Source organism: Patella vulgata, chromosome 5 (assembly GCF_932274485.2).
Source record: "Patella vulgata chromosome 5, xgPatVulg1.2, whole genome shotgun sequence".
NCBI classification, from domain to species: domain Eukaryota; kingdom Metazoa; phylum Mollusca; class Gastropoda; family Patellidae; genus Patella; species Patella vulgata.
The window spans coordinates 39,845,746-39,859,308 of NC_065883.2; the positions used below are offsets into that span (position 1 = coordinate 39,845,746).

Sequence of the window (13,563 nt, forward strand, 5' to 3'; positions counted from 1 at the left end):
CTACCCAACGAAAATTTGGGAAAAAGTTAGAGCCGGTCTACCATTGAGTATACGAATTCCGGTCTGTTTGCAAATATCAATTAGTCTCTGACCTTGGTTATCTTTCTTTTTATCTTTGTTGTATCTACGTCTGCAGTTGTCACTTACATAGTTATTATATAATTGTACATACGGTGAATGCGAGTCATTTTCTACAAAATGTGCACATTCACCTGTCCTGCAGTTTAGATCACCACTTATAATGATGTCACCCTTAGTACTAAAATCAATTATTTCATCGTTTAATATTGGCCAATATTGGCCAACTTAAGTCCTCCCCCACCCCTTTCAAAATAGCCTAGACCTCATTATGCATGTACGGCAGCACAATAAGGCCTCAAAGCCACCTTAATCTACCCAAATCCACCATTATTTAAACTCATGCCGTCACACAAATGCTACTGTTTTAAAATTAAAAATTGGCATAAAGAATAATATACATGTATCATCAAAAATCAATATGAATTACTTTGATATGAAGTGAAATAATGGTGGATTAGGTATCCCCCCCACCCCATCAACCTCTCCAAGGCACACTACTTGTTTTATTGTTCTTTTGGGTGGGCTCTTAAAAAAAGCGAAAGCCTCACACAGTTCAAAACATGAAACTTGGCATGCTTCTTCAAGAATTGTGCATTCATACTTTACATGTGATTCTCCAAGACAAATTTTGACTCCTTGAATAAATAAGAAAACCACAAAAGATTATTAATATCTGTTTATTTTAAAATGAAACATGCATTATGCAAGAGCTAAATCTGCCTATTTGCAGTGTTATATAAATATTAATTGGATATTTATTAACATTAAATGACCACAATCAACTCTAGATGCAATCTTATCTGTCTGATTTTCATTCGGTTTGAATCTGATCTGCTGTTCAACGCCCACTGATGATTAAATGCAACTAGAGCATCGCTACTGCTGCAGCCTGTAAACGACAAACAAATAGAAAAAATGGACGTGGCCCTGCTCCTGGGGGTCAGACATGCACCAAAAACAACAGTAGTGATCCTTAGGGTATAACTGAGTAAATATGTAAACTTTCATGAGGATCAGTTAATAATTGCAGCCTGTACTGTAGATGACACACATACAGGGGTGACAGCAGTATACATCCACATTCGGAAAAAAATGGATAATCAAGACTTTGTTAATTATTGTGACGGCGGTAAAAATGATAAGGCTACAGTGATTTTAAAATAAGGTTTGCACGGCTTAGAGTGAAGTATTTGAATAAATTTTAGCATATTCCCTTTACATTATCTAGTTTTTAACTATTATAGTAAGTTCATTATCTTCCATAATATATTAACAGAACACAGTTTTTATGGGATACAATCACTAGTTTTATTCTAAAAGCACGACGTTTCGACAAGTATCCTCTTATCGTTATCAAGCACAATGACATTTAGTAAACTTGGGGTCAATATATACAAAATTCATAGTGAAACCATCAACATGGATTAAAATAACAGTAACATGAAATTTTCATGACAGAATTCGAAAAGTGTGCGCTGAGAACCTCTCCCATTACTCCAATTCTTTGGCTTTGCAAGGTTGATGATACGTTTGTGGTCCTTGAAGAAAATGATGAACCGATGTCCCTACTAGAACACCTGAACAAACAGCACCCCAGAATTAAATTTACTATCGAAAATGAAAAACATGAAACCCTACCATTCTTAGATGTACAAGTTATAAAAGTGAATAATCAAATGAAAACAAAAATATACCGCAAACCAACCCACACAGACCAATATATTAATTACAACTCCAGTCATCCCCACTATATTAAAAGAGCCCTTATATCCACCCTAGCACAGAGCAATTACCATTTGTGAACCCGAATTCCTGCAGGAAGAATTGGACTATTTACGCCATGTTTTTTGTAACTTGAATAATTATCCCCCCTCACTAGTCAATAAGCAGATTAATGAAACAATAAAAACCACCAGGACAGATCGTCAAAAACCCGAAAAATCCCCCATTAGAATAACCTTGCCCTTTTATGGTAATCTAACATACAAAGTGAGCAATCTACTAAAGAAATCAAACATCGATACCACATTCTCGGTCCCCACCACCCTGAAACAAATACTCAAAGCCAATGGTAAGCTACAGCCAATTGTCCCGATTCAACCCAAAGGAGTCGTCTACCAAGTAACTTGTTCCTGTAATCAAACATACATTGGGGAAACGAAATGACCAACTGAAAAAAGAATAACAGAACATAACAGAGCATTTTCCAAAATTTCACGATTTTTCAACTTTTTTTGATTTTCAGTACGTTATTTTACCTATTCCAGACATTTCAATGTCTTATTGGATGGATTCATGCAGAAGACTACCGGAGGGGCTCTTGATAGGGAAAATTTAAGAAAAATCCTTGGAGTCGTTTTCGAGATACAGGCGTCCAAAAATGCTCCAAATCAGAAAATACTTGATTTTCAGCTTGTCATATTTTGCTGCTTGGTCATAGTATCCGTATAAATTGGGCATCATACGACAGTCCATTCCTCGGGCCACTCAACAAAAGCTTAATTCGTTTAATTTTAGTAATCTCAATAGTACTAACAATAGCCTTTTTCAATGGTGAAAGCCTAATAATAATAATAAGAACTAGATTTTATGAAATTTTATGAAAATCGAATAATAATTTACACTTTTATAGACCAAAAACCTTGAAAAGTGACTTGAATCAAATATCATAATGTTAAAAACATTACAGATCAGACTCATTTGAATAAAATATCTGTTTTGAAGGCTAAACATACAGTTTTTGACCAAATGACGTCATTTCTGGTCATAGTAAAAATGTTAAATTGGCTTGACCTAGTCCAAATTGGCATTAGGCATCAAATGGTAAAAACAAATTGAAAATCGAATGATAATTGACTCTTTTACAGGCAAAATAATGTGAAAAATGACGCATGCAAACTTGCCTATTTCTCGGCAACTGCGCATATTACAAATTAATTTTCACATACATTCTCTTCGTATGGATTATTGCTACGAGATTAAGAAAGTTACGAAGAAATATTCTAAAAAATGAAGACGCTGAATGGGTTGTAAATAGCTTAATTTTACACATTTTTTCACCTTTTAATCGAAATAGCCTGAAAATGAAATCAAAATTAAAAAAAAATGAGTCCGATGATTTGGACGCCTTTGCATGGCGCATCCTTTTGGTAATATCAAATTTTGAAAACATAATATTTGCTTTCAAAAAGTGGTACCGAAATGTAAAAATTGTAGTTTTTGGTAAAATCATGTCACTCCCGTTGCCGACAGGAAACTTTAACGGTAACAAAGAAAATGAAATTTCGGAAAACGGACCTTATGAACTTTCTATTATACATATCGAACAAATAAATAATTAATCTAGGATCGAAAATGGCAGCTAACCCGAATTACTGAGACAAGAATTGTTTACATTTTTGCTCAATTCAGATGACCATTTAATCCTGTGTAAAATACCATCAAAAAATATTCATTAATAAAAAATTTTTTTGTAAAACTTTAAATTTTCAAAATTTCTCGCCTAATGTTAAGCGAAGATTCGTCGAAAATTAAAAATCTGAAGTACCTTAGCTATTTGCCCTGTCTCCGGCTATGTCAAAATGTACCAAATGTTAAAATCCGTCGATTATTGTAAATATTACGGCGACATTTAAAAAAACAACAACTTCGGACATTTCGCATTGTCACAGAATGTTCAAAATAGATTTAATATCTAAGTCATGCTGACTTTCCTGTAAAACCAAAGATATCGTACATATCTTCCAAGTAGTTTCTGAGATATGCTCAAGTGGAAAATAAAACGGTCAATGTGTTGGATGATTGCTTTTTTTGTAAAAACAATCATCACTAGAACTGCGATGCAGTAATGACGGGTTTCACTGGTGCCACGTTACCCTTGAACTAATGTCACTTCCGGTGCCAAGCTACCCTTGAACTTATGTCACTTCCGGTACCAATGAAATCGTTAAACAGGTTTCCACATAAGCATTGCACACATGAAATAAAATGGACGCAGAATCAACCAAATCCACCAATCAATTCATTTCATACATTTGTTACATGTAAGTGATCCTGACAAAATTACATTACTTCCGGTGATAATGAAAATGTTAAATTAGTTTTATAATATCAGAAATGACATCACATTTTGAAAATTTTATGTAAATTGAATAATAATTGCCACTTTTATAGACCAAAAACCTTGAAAAATGACTTGTGGAAAATCGTCTATTTCTCTGTAACCGTACAAGTTAGACACCATTTTGTGGTATCTGTATGATCGTATGCGTTCATTCTATTTGTTGATTGGAATCAAATATCATAATTTTAAAAACGTTACAAATCAGACTCATTTGAATAAAATATCTGTTTTGAAGGCTAAAAATACAGTTTTTGCCAAAATGACATTACTTCCGGTAGTACTAGAAATGTTAAATTAGTTTTATAACGTCATCTTTGACATTAGGTATCACACAGTGAAAATTTTATGAAAATCGAATAATAATTAATAATTGACCAAAAACCTTCAAAAGTGACTTGTAGAAAAACGTCTATTTCTCGGCAACCGAACAAGTTAGAAACAATTTTATGACATCTACATGACCGTATGAATTTTATTAATATGTGAATTCAAACCAAAAGTTAAAATTATTAATTCATATTAAATAATTCTTAGTTAGAAAAAATATTGATTTTAAAAGTTTAAAATGCAGTTCTTGACGAAATGGTGTCACTTCCGGTGTCAATTTTACATTGTAATCAATTTGATATGACGCATACTTGCTTTTTGAATGAAATGATTTCACTTTTATGAAAATCCAATAATAATTGACTATTTTACAGACAAAATAACGAAAATAGTGACTTATACAAAATTGCCCATTTCTAGGCAACTGCTTATATTACAAACTAATTTTAAGATACATTTTCTTCGTATGGATTATAGCTACAAGTTTATACAAGTTACGTAGACATATTTTAAAATCTGAAAAGCCTGAATGGGTTGTAAATAGGTCAATTTTAGACCTTTTTTCACCTCTTAATGGAATTTGCTCGAAAATGAAATCGAAATAAAAAAAACTGAGCTCACACTTTTTTGCGCCTTTAAAGGGCACACTCTTTTGGTTATATCAGTTTTAAAAAAAAATAATATTTGCTTTCGAAAAATGGTACCTAACTGTCAAAATTGTAGTTTTTGGTAAAATTACGCCACTTCCGGTGCCGACAGATAACTGTTTTTTGTTTTTAAATATCGAATATTTTTTCGACTACTTCCGGTTTACGGATCATTGTCGGGATAGATTTAACACGTTGTATGGGAACTTAACTTCCTGTACCAGAAGTTTCAGAAAGATCCATTGGACAGTTTTTAAAAGAAAGGAAAATTAGAAGATATTTAACAATATTTAGCAAATAATTGGTAGTCTGATACTAATGTGTTATCTCCCTTATACCATTAGAAGAAGATATAACAATTTTTCAACTTTTTTCAAAGACTGTGGCTCTTTTTGGACCATTTATGCTATATTGAGGCTTTTAAATTTGGATTCACACCCTAAACCACCGTTAGGACCCTAAGTAACCGAAATTTAAGAAACAAATTTAGAGTAGTTTTCGAGATAAAAGTGTCTGAATAGGCTCCAAATAGGAAAATACTAGATTTTCAGCGTCCCATAATATTGTCACCACGATCTGTCAAGACCCTACAATTCCCTCTCTAGGGTTTAGTTAATTATGGGTTACCTTAACATTGATATGACATCTTAGAATATTCTCCACACTGGACTTATTCTCTGCATATTTTCAGTTGAATCTGGACCCAGAAACGAAAGAGAAAACATCATTCACTTGCCATAGGGGTGTTTTCGCTTTCAATCGTTTACCATTTGGCTTATCCAATTCTCCGGCAGCATTTCAGCGACTAATGACAGAGGTCCTGAGAGATCTCAACTGGAAGATGGCACTGGTGTATGTTGATGATGTGTTAGTTTGGTCTAAATCTTTCGATGAGCATCTACAGCATCTTACTATAATTTTTCAAAGATTGAGAGAAGCAAATCTAAAACTCAAAGCTTCCAAATGTCATTTTGCTACAAAAAAAGTCTTATACCTTGGACATATTTTATCAAAAGATGGAATTATGGCTGACAGAACTAAAACAGAGGCGGTACAAACCTTTCTACAGCCGAAAAATGTCAGTGATGTACGAGGATTTATCGGTTTATGTAGCTACTATAGAAAATTTGTGAAGAACTTTGCACAAAAAGCTGCGCCACTAAACAAACTTCTTCGCAAAGATGAACCTTTTAAATGGACAGCGGATATGGAAGAAGCTTTTCAGAATTTAAAGGATGCCTTATTAGCACCTCCAATTCTAAACTTCCCAGACTTCAATAAAGAATTCATTCTATACACAGATGCCAGTTCACATGCTATTGGATATATTTTGGGGCAGAAGAATGAAGCAGGACAGGAAGTGGTAATATGTTATGGAGGAAGAGCAATGAATGAAAGAGAAAAGAAATGGCATATTACAGAACAAGAGTGTCTGGCTTTAATAGAAGGAGTCAAACAGTACCATGTTTACCTTGCCAACACAAAATTCCAAATATTTACTGATCACATTGCACTCTCCTTCATTAAAACCATGGAATGTAAAACAGGTAGATTACTTCGATGGTCATTGTTCCTCCAAAGCTACCAGTTTGATATTAAACACAAACCAGGAAAGACCCATAATAATGCTGATGCCTTATCCAGAAGACCTTATTCTGATAAGGAGAGTTATGAGATGATGTGTGACAATGTTGCAAGTTTAGTTGCCCAAAAGAATTTGAGACATGGTCAGAAAACAAGCCAACCCCAAAATTCACCTAAAAATCAGACAAAAACAGGGGATAAATGGAGGTCAACTGCAGAAGTTTTTGTTGCTGGTGAAAATCAATATCTGCAACAGGATCCTATAAGCACATTCCAAGAAGTTTTGGCGATTTCCTTGCCTCAATTACAAGAAGCACAAGCTGCAGATCCGCAATTGCTTCAGTACATAAAGTTTCTGCAGGATGACATCTTACCAGATGACCAGAAAATGGCTAATAGGATTCTTAGTGAGCAGAGCTTTTACCAAATCACTGATGGCATCCTATATCATTTATTCTCACCCTGAGGTAAAGGAACAAGAATCGAGAGAGAGGTAAAGCAGTTATGTATTCCGCAACACATGAGAGATGACATCCTGAAAGCCTACCATGATTCCCTTGGACATCAAGGACAAGATAGAACACAGAGGGCAATCCAGTTAAAATACTTCTGGCCACGGATGTACTCTGAAATCGAATATTATGTCAAATCATGTGAAGTGTGTCAACAGGCAAAACCATATTACCACAAGAAGCCAGCAACACTAATACCAATTCCTTTAGAATCGACCTTCAGCAGAATCCACATGGACATCATTGGTCCATTAAAAAAGTCAACAGAAGAATATACATCAATTCTGTTGGTCGTCTGTCCCTTCTCGAAATGGATTGAAGCATTTCCCTTGAAATCAACAGGAGCATCTGTAATTGCCAAGATCCTGTTTACAGAAATAATTTGCCGCTACGGGACACCAAAAGAAATCTTGACAGATAGAGGACAAAACTTCATGAGCAAACTTTTGGTAGAATTGTGCAAACTACTTCACATTAAGAAGCTTACTACTGCAAGCTATAGGCCTCAAACCAATGCAGCATGTGAACGTATGAACCAAACCATATACAACACACTACAAGCCTATATCAAACCAGACCAGTCTGATTGGCCAGATGTTCTTCCAGCAGTCCTCATGGCTTACAGAGCAACTCCAGCAACAGAATCTACCAACCTAAGTCCATTTCAAATGTTGTTTGGCAAGGAACATACTCTCCCAATAGACATCGAACTGCTACCAGTCGAAACCTTAGGCAGCAAGGATGCCAAACATTATGAAAGGATAACACAAAACTTAGAGATCGTGAAAGATATTGCTAGGAAAAACATAACTGCAGCTCAGAAAAAGTACACCCATCAGCATGACAAGAAAGCTGAAAAGCCCAAGTTTAAGGAAGAACAAATGGTCTGTTCTAAGACTGAAACAGGATTCAGTAAGAAACTCCAAAGGAAATGGGTTGGACCTTATTATATCTGCATTGACCTAGGCAATAACACTTATAAACTTCGTCGAAATGCAGATCACCAACTTGTTAAGTCACCAATTCATGCCAACCGTTTACGTCCTTACATTGATCCTTCTAAAAGGCCAACAAACCCAATTGAAAGTGATGAAATTTTCAACCCTGAGAAAATCAATTCAGATATTTCTCAAACTACAGATACACACCCATCTACTAACAACCATAATCTGCCAAACACAACGGGTAGTCAGGACCCAAATAACTCCACAAAGTCTAATACACAAGATGATACCAATATTCCTAACACACCTGATAAAGACATGACAATGACCCAAACACAGACCAAATTTGAGGAAGATCATATTGTTAAAATTTTACAATCTTCAAAATATCGTGGCCAGTTTTGGTACAAAACTAGATTAAAGAACGTTAAAGGGCCACAATGGATTATTTGCGACTTATTGCCCCAAGATCTGGTAAGACAATTCCATGCCACAAAAACACAAAAAGGCTTTGTAAAAAAGAGGCGTGTTTAAAACAAGTAGCATTTTATTTTATTTTTTGATATATACGGTTATAGTTAGATATATGGGTATCTAAGACTGATCACACTTCCACTTGGCATTAGTGTTTAAACTAAGACTATTACTCAGTCATATGACTATGAGTAAATCCGTTATTAATATTATCATTGAATGTTTTATTTGACCACATTTTTACCCTATACTTACTACATTATTTTGGTTAGTAATTTTATTTTACTAAGTGACAATGACTTATTCTGAGTAAATTGTTTTATTAATTCTCCATCTAAGTATGTATCATTGTCAGTATGGCTTTTATACACGATTTAGTTAAAATCTTGATTGGTTTGACTAATTATTTGGCTACCACACTAAATTAAGTGTAATACTATGTTTTATTGTATGTATATTACCTGTAACTTATGAGTGATGATGTTTAATTGGCAGTATATGGCCTTAGTCATATACAATTGGGTATTTCAAGATTAAGACCTTGACTTATCTATTGCATACGTATTCGTCACGTGATGTGGGCAGCATTGCCTTAATCATATTAATGGCAACACAAATATTGAAGGGTTTAATTAATTATTTTGTTACCTTATTTTAGTCGAATATATTGTTATGACTCATTGTAAACATGCATAAGTTTTTTTATATATATATATATTGATATAGTTTATGTTATGTTGGCTGTATGGCCTTACCACTATGTTTACATTTATGACAATATCCCAAATATTGATGACGTGGACGCCATCTTTTTCGGGGGGGGGGGGAGCCATGTCACCACGATCTGTCAAGACCCTACAATTCCCTCTCTATGGTTTAGTTAATTATGGGTTACCTTAACATTGATATGACATCTTAGAGCATAGTCCTCTTAACGAGTATGTATTCTAATAAGAATGAGACTGAATGGAATAATGTGTCCTACTGGTAATATTTTAATACATGTATATAATTAATATTATAAGCCTATCTTCTATGTCTATAATCTTCTTTGTATTCTTTTAATATTTTAATCTGTGTCTAAATTGTTGTGTTTATGTTAATTGTAATATAGGTATCTAGGGGCTACATCTTCATAGATATAAATATGGAGATGGCCCCATGAAGGAATCAAGTTAGGTAGGAGACACAGGTAACAGGCTACATTTAACTTAGGCCAACTCTTGAAATTATACCTCTTAGTTGTGCATAATTCTATATAGTTATAATTTAGTTCTGTGTAATGTCTGTTATAATTGTTATTACTGTATCTACATAAAGTTCTACAACTAACTGAATCAAGTGTTATGATCTATGATGAATAGCCAACAGTACTAAGAACCAAGCTGGTTACAATATATTGCCTAACAAGCGAATTTGTACCATTTGGATGCCAGGAGCCATAAATTAATTAAGAACGCTCTGTGTGTGAAATGGTTTTATTTGACATACGCTTCCACCTAACTGATATCGCAGACAAGAAATTAGTGTTTAACTAATCTTGGACTTATAGGACTCTTGAGTAACAGAAGTTAAAGAAAAGAAATCATAAAAGTAGTTTTGGAGTTAAAAGAGTCTGAATAGGCTCTAAAAAGGAAAATACTACATTTTCGGCATCCCATGATCTATTAGCTAACCATTGCATTTGTATCATTTGGATGTCAAATAATAGCCCATTATTAAAGCTACCCACCAATACCTTATTTGTTTTGATTCGATGACATCTGGCGTAGTAGTCTCTTTTTTCGCTAGAGCACCATTTTTTTTACTTTTACGATATTTTTTTCAAAATATCAGATACTTTTTTGACTACTTCCGGTTTTTGGATCATTGTCGGGATAACTTTAATGAGTTAAGTGGATACGTAACTTCCTGTAACAGAGGTGTCAGAAACATCCATTGAGTATTTTTTGGAAAAAAAGATAAATAAAGAAGTATTTTCAATAATTTGACGATTTTTCAACTCTTTTCAAAGATTGAGGCCATTTTTGGACCACCTATATTATTTCAATGTTTTTATTTCCAAAACGGAAAATACTAGATTTTCGGCGTACCATAATTTATTTCCTAACCATTGATTTCTTATCATTTAGATGTCATAAGATAGTTCATTTATGGGACTATCCAAAGCCACTTTAATTGTTTCGATCCACTAATATCTGACGAAGAATTCAAGTTTTTGGCAAGAGCACCAAATTTTTTTACCTTTTTTTTCTTCGTTTTTTGAACAACTTCCGGTATACGAATCATTGTCGAGATAGTTTTACCAAAGGGTTTAGGAACTTGAATGGTAGCAGGGCTCTATTATTATACTACAATATCTGATCAGACAAAATCCCCCCTGAGAAATCCTATGTTCAAAAGCGTCAAAAATATCAAAATGTCAAAATATCGAAAATTAAATTTCAATAACTCAATACATATTATACATGGTTAGAATCGTAATTAGGGCAGCTATCTGAATGTATAACTTTTTTTTGAAAATCTGTTACAATAAAGAAATAATAGAGCATTTTCTAAAATTTGACAATTTTTTAACTTTTTTCGATTTTCAGTCCGTTATTTTACCTATTCCAGACATTACAAAGTCTTATTGGATGGATTCATGCACACGACTACCGGAGGAAGTTTAAGAAAAATCCTTGGAGTAGTTTTCCAGATATTGGCGTCAAAAAACGCTCCAAATCTGAAAATACTTGATTTTCAGCATGTCATATTTTGCTGCCCTGTCATAGGATTCGTGTGCAATTGGTATCATATGACAGTCAAATCCCCGGGCCACCCAATGATACCTTAAAATTTCCCAAAAGCACCCATTTTTTGCGTTTTCTTCAAAATATAGGACATTTTTTCGACCACTTCCACTTTAAGGATCCTTGTCGAAATAGCTTTATCAGTTGGTTTTGGACTATAACTTCATGTTCCAGAAGTTTCAGAAACGTCGATTCGGCCGTAAAACGAAACTCAGGCTCACAAAATAGGTAGAAAATTTGAAAAAATTTGAAAAATAAAGGGTGATACCTCTGAATGAAAGTTATATTACTGGAATCGGATTGCCTTCAGGTATCCAAAAATTTAGGTCATATGTTAGTCCCGAAATGACCTAGTTGGTGTCGAGTGGACGTTAAACCCCATTTCTCTCTCTCTCTCTTTATCTAATCTCCCATAATGCCCCTTAAAGATTTTATGTTTTTCAAAATTTTTCTGTCAAGAATTTTTGAGGTACCCTAAAATGCAGACCTATTGTAGAAGCTGATATTGCTTCAACATTCAAGGATGTAATATTATTAGATGGACGAGAGCTGATGATGTCAGTATCATCTGTAGATTTGGAGCATTTTGTTGGTGACATACTAAATAAAATCTGATTTTCTTCTATCGGACGTTGACGAGGGCTGTTCAATTTTTCGCTATGACCTATGGCATGTGATTTGATGATAACTGACTTTCGACAACCCAAAGAATATAACGCATTTATAAACTGGAACAACAAACCTGGCTTCATGTATTAACGATACGGGCAACAGGAGTAAGAAAAAGATAAAACAGGCGTTATAATCCAATAATCCCAAACAAATCGATCGAGTATTATTCACAGTGTCTGCCATTTTGAATATATAGAAACCGATTCGTAATTAAAGATAAATAATTAAATCTTTTGTCTCTTAATTAGTTTATTACTACTCTTACTGTAAATAGTAATCAACACTAATCCGAGAATGATTAATAGACAAAAGATATCTCTATTATTGGTATCCAATTGATTGATAACTGACTCAGCCAAGTGCAATAGACGATAACGTGTATGCACGACGTGGAAATCAAAGCTTTGTGGCAAGAAAACTTTATCGTCACGGTCAAAAAAGAATCGCCATACAGGAAAAAGTTATCGCCAAAACTTTCGCCAGATTGAATATTTTATCGCCAAAATTATATTTTTATCGCAATTGGCGGAAATGGTGATTGACAGTGTGAGCGCTGCTTAGGAGATATCGCTTTACATGAATTTGATTGGTCAGTTGAAGAGGAACTACTTTTTTTATATTTTCAAGAACAGTTCATTTCTTATTAAAAGTAACTTTTTTTAAAATTAAAAATGAACTATTGTTATTCAATTGACCTTGATGGAAACACTGGGTCAATATAAAGGACTTTGTAATGGTTGAATTGCTGTCAAAAAATGATGTATCACTACGCCGTAATGTTTAGTAAAAGTGAAATCTACAGCAAAGTATTATATTTATCTATTTGTGCATGTTAGAAGGGATTGGGTGATAAATAAAATCTCCTACTCGTCTTTTTTGATATCAAAAAATATCAAATTGTGTTGATATTTTTTGATATCAAAAAAGACTGGTAGGAAATTCTCTATTTATCAAGTAACCACCACATGGTTTCCCCGATAGAAAATTGAACCCCAGATCGATATCTGTTTTCGATCATGGAGAAATAGGCTCCCGCAGTAAATAATAATAATAATAATTTTAGTAATCTCAATAGGCTTTCAGACAAAAGTCTGAAAGCCTAATAAGAATAATAATTTTAACAAAATTTTAACACAAGGTACGCAGTGTGAAACCCTAATTAATTTCATATTATACCCAAAAACACTGTAACATTGTGGAACTTCTACAAGGAGCAGCCAGCTAGCCAGCACCTCACTCTCCATATAAATTTTTTTTTTAAATTTGATAAAAATTGTAACCCGTATAGGGACTACAAGCTCAAAACACGATTTTTTGTACAATCAAGGGCCATAATTCAGGAAGTTACAATCTGATATGCGCAAATATCAAAAGAAAACAAGATATTTGGGTCATAAACATGCATTT

The 13,563-nt window shown here is 33.9% G+C and overlaps 1 protein-coding gene across 1 annotated transcript in view; it reads right to left on the reverse strand.

Annotated features, from left to right (window-relative positions):
* Window positions 1-742: 742 nt before the first annotated feature.
* The window catches only part of LOC126820657 (G2/M phase-specific E3 ubiquitin-protein ligase), a 169,751-nt gene continuing 156,930 nt past the window's right edge, over window positions 743-13,563 (reverse strand). Inside the window, exon 10 of the mRNA XM_050548765.1 lies at window positions 743-970. Coding sequence (XP_050404722.1) covers window positions 846-970 — 125 coding nt within the window. The 3' untranslated portion in view covers window positions 743-845. The remainder of the gene's footprint in view (window positions 971-13,563) is intronic.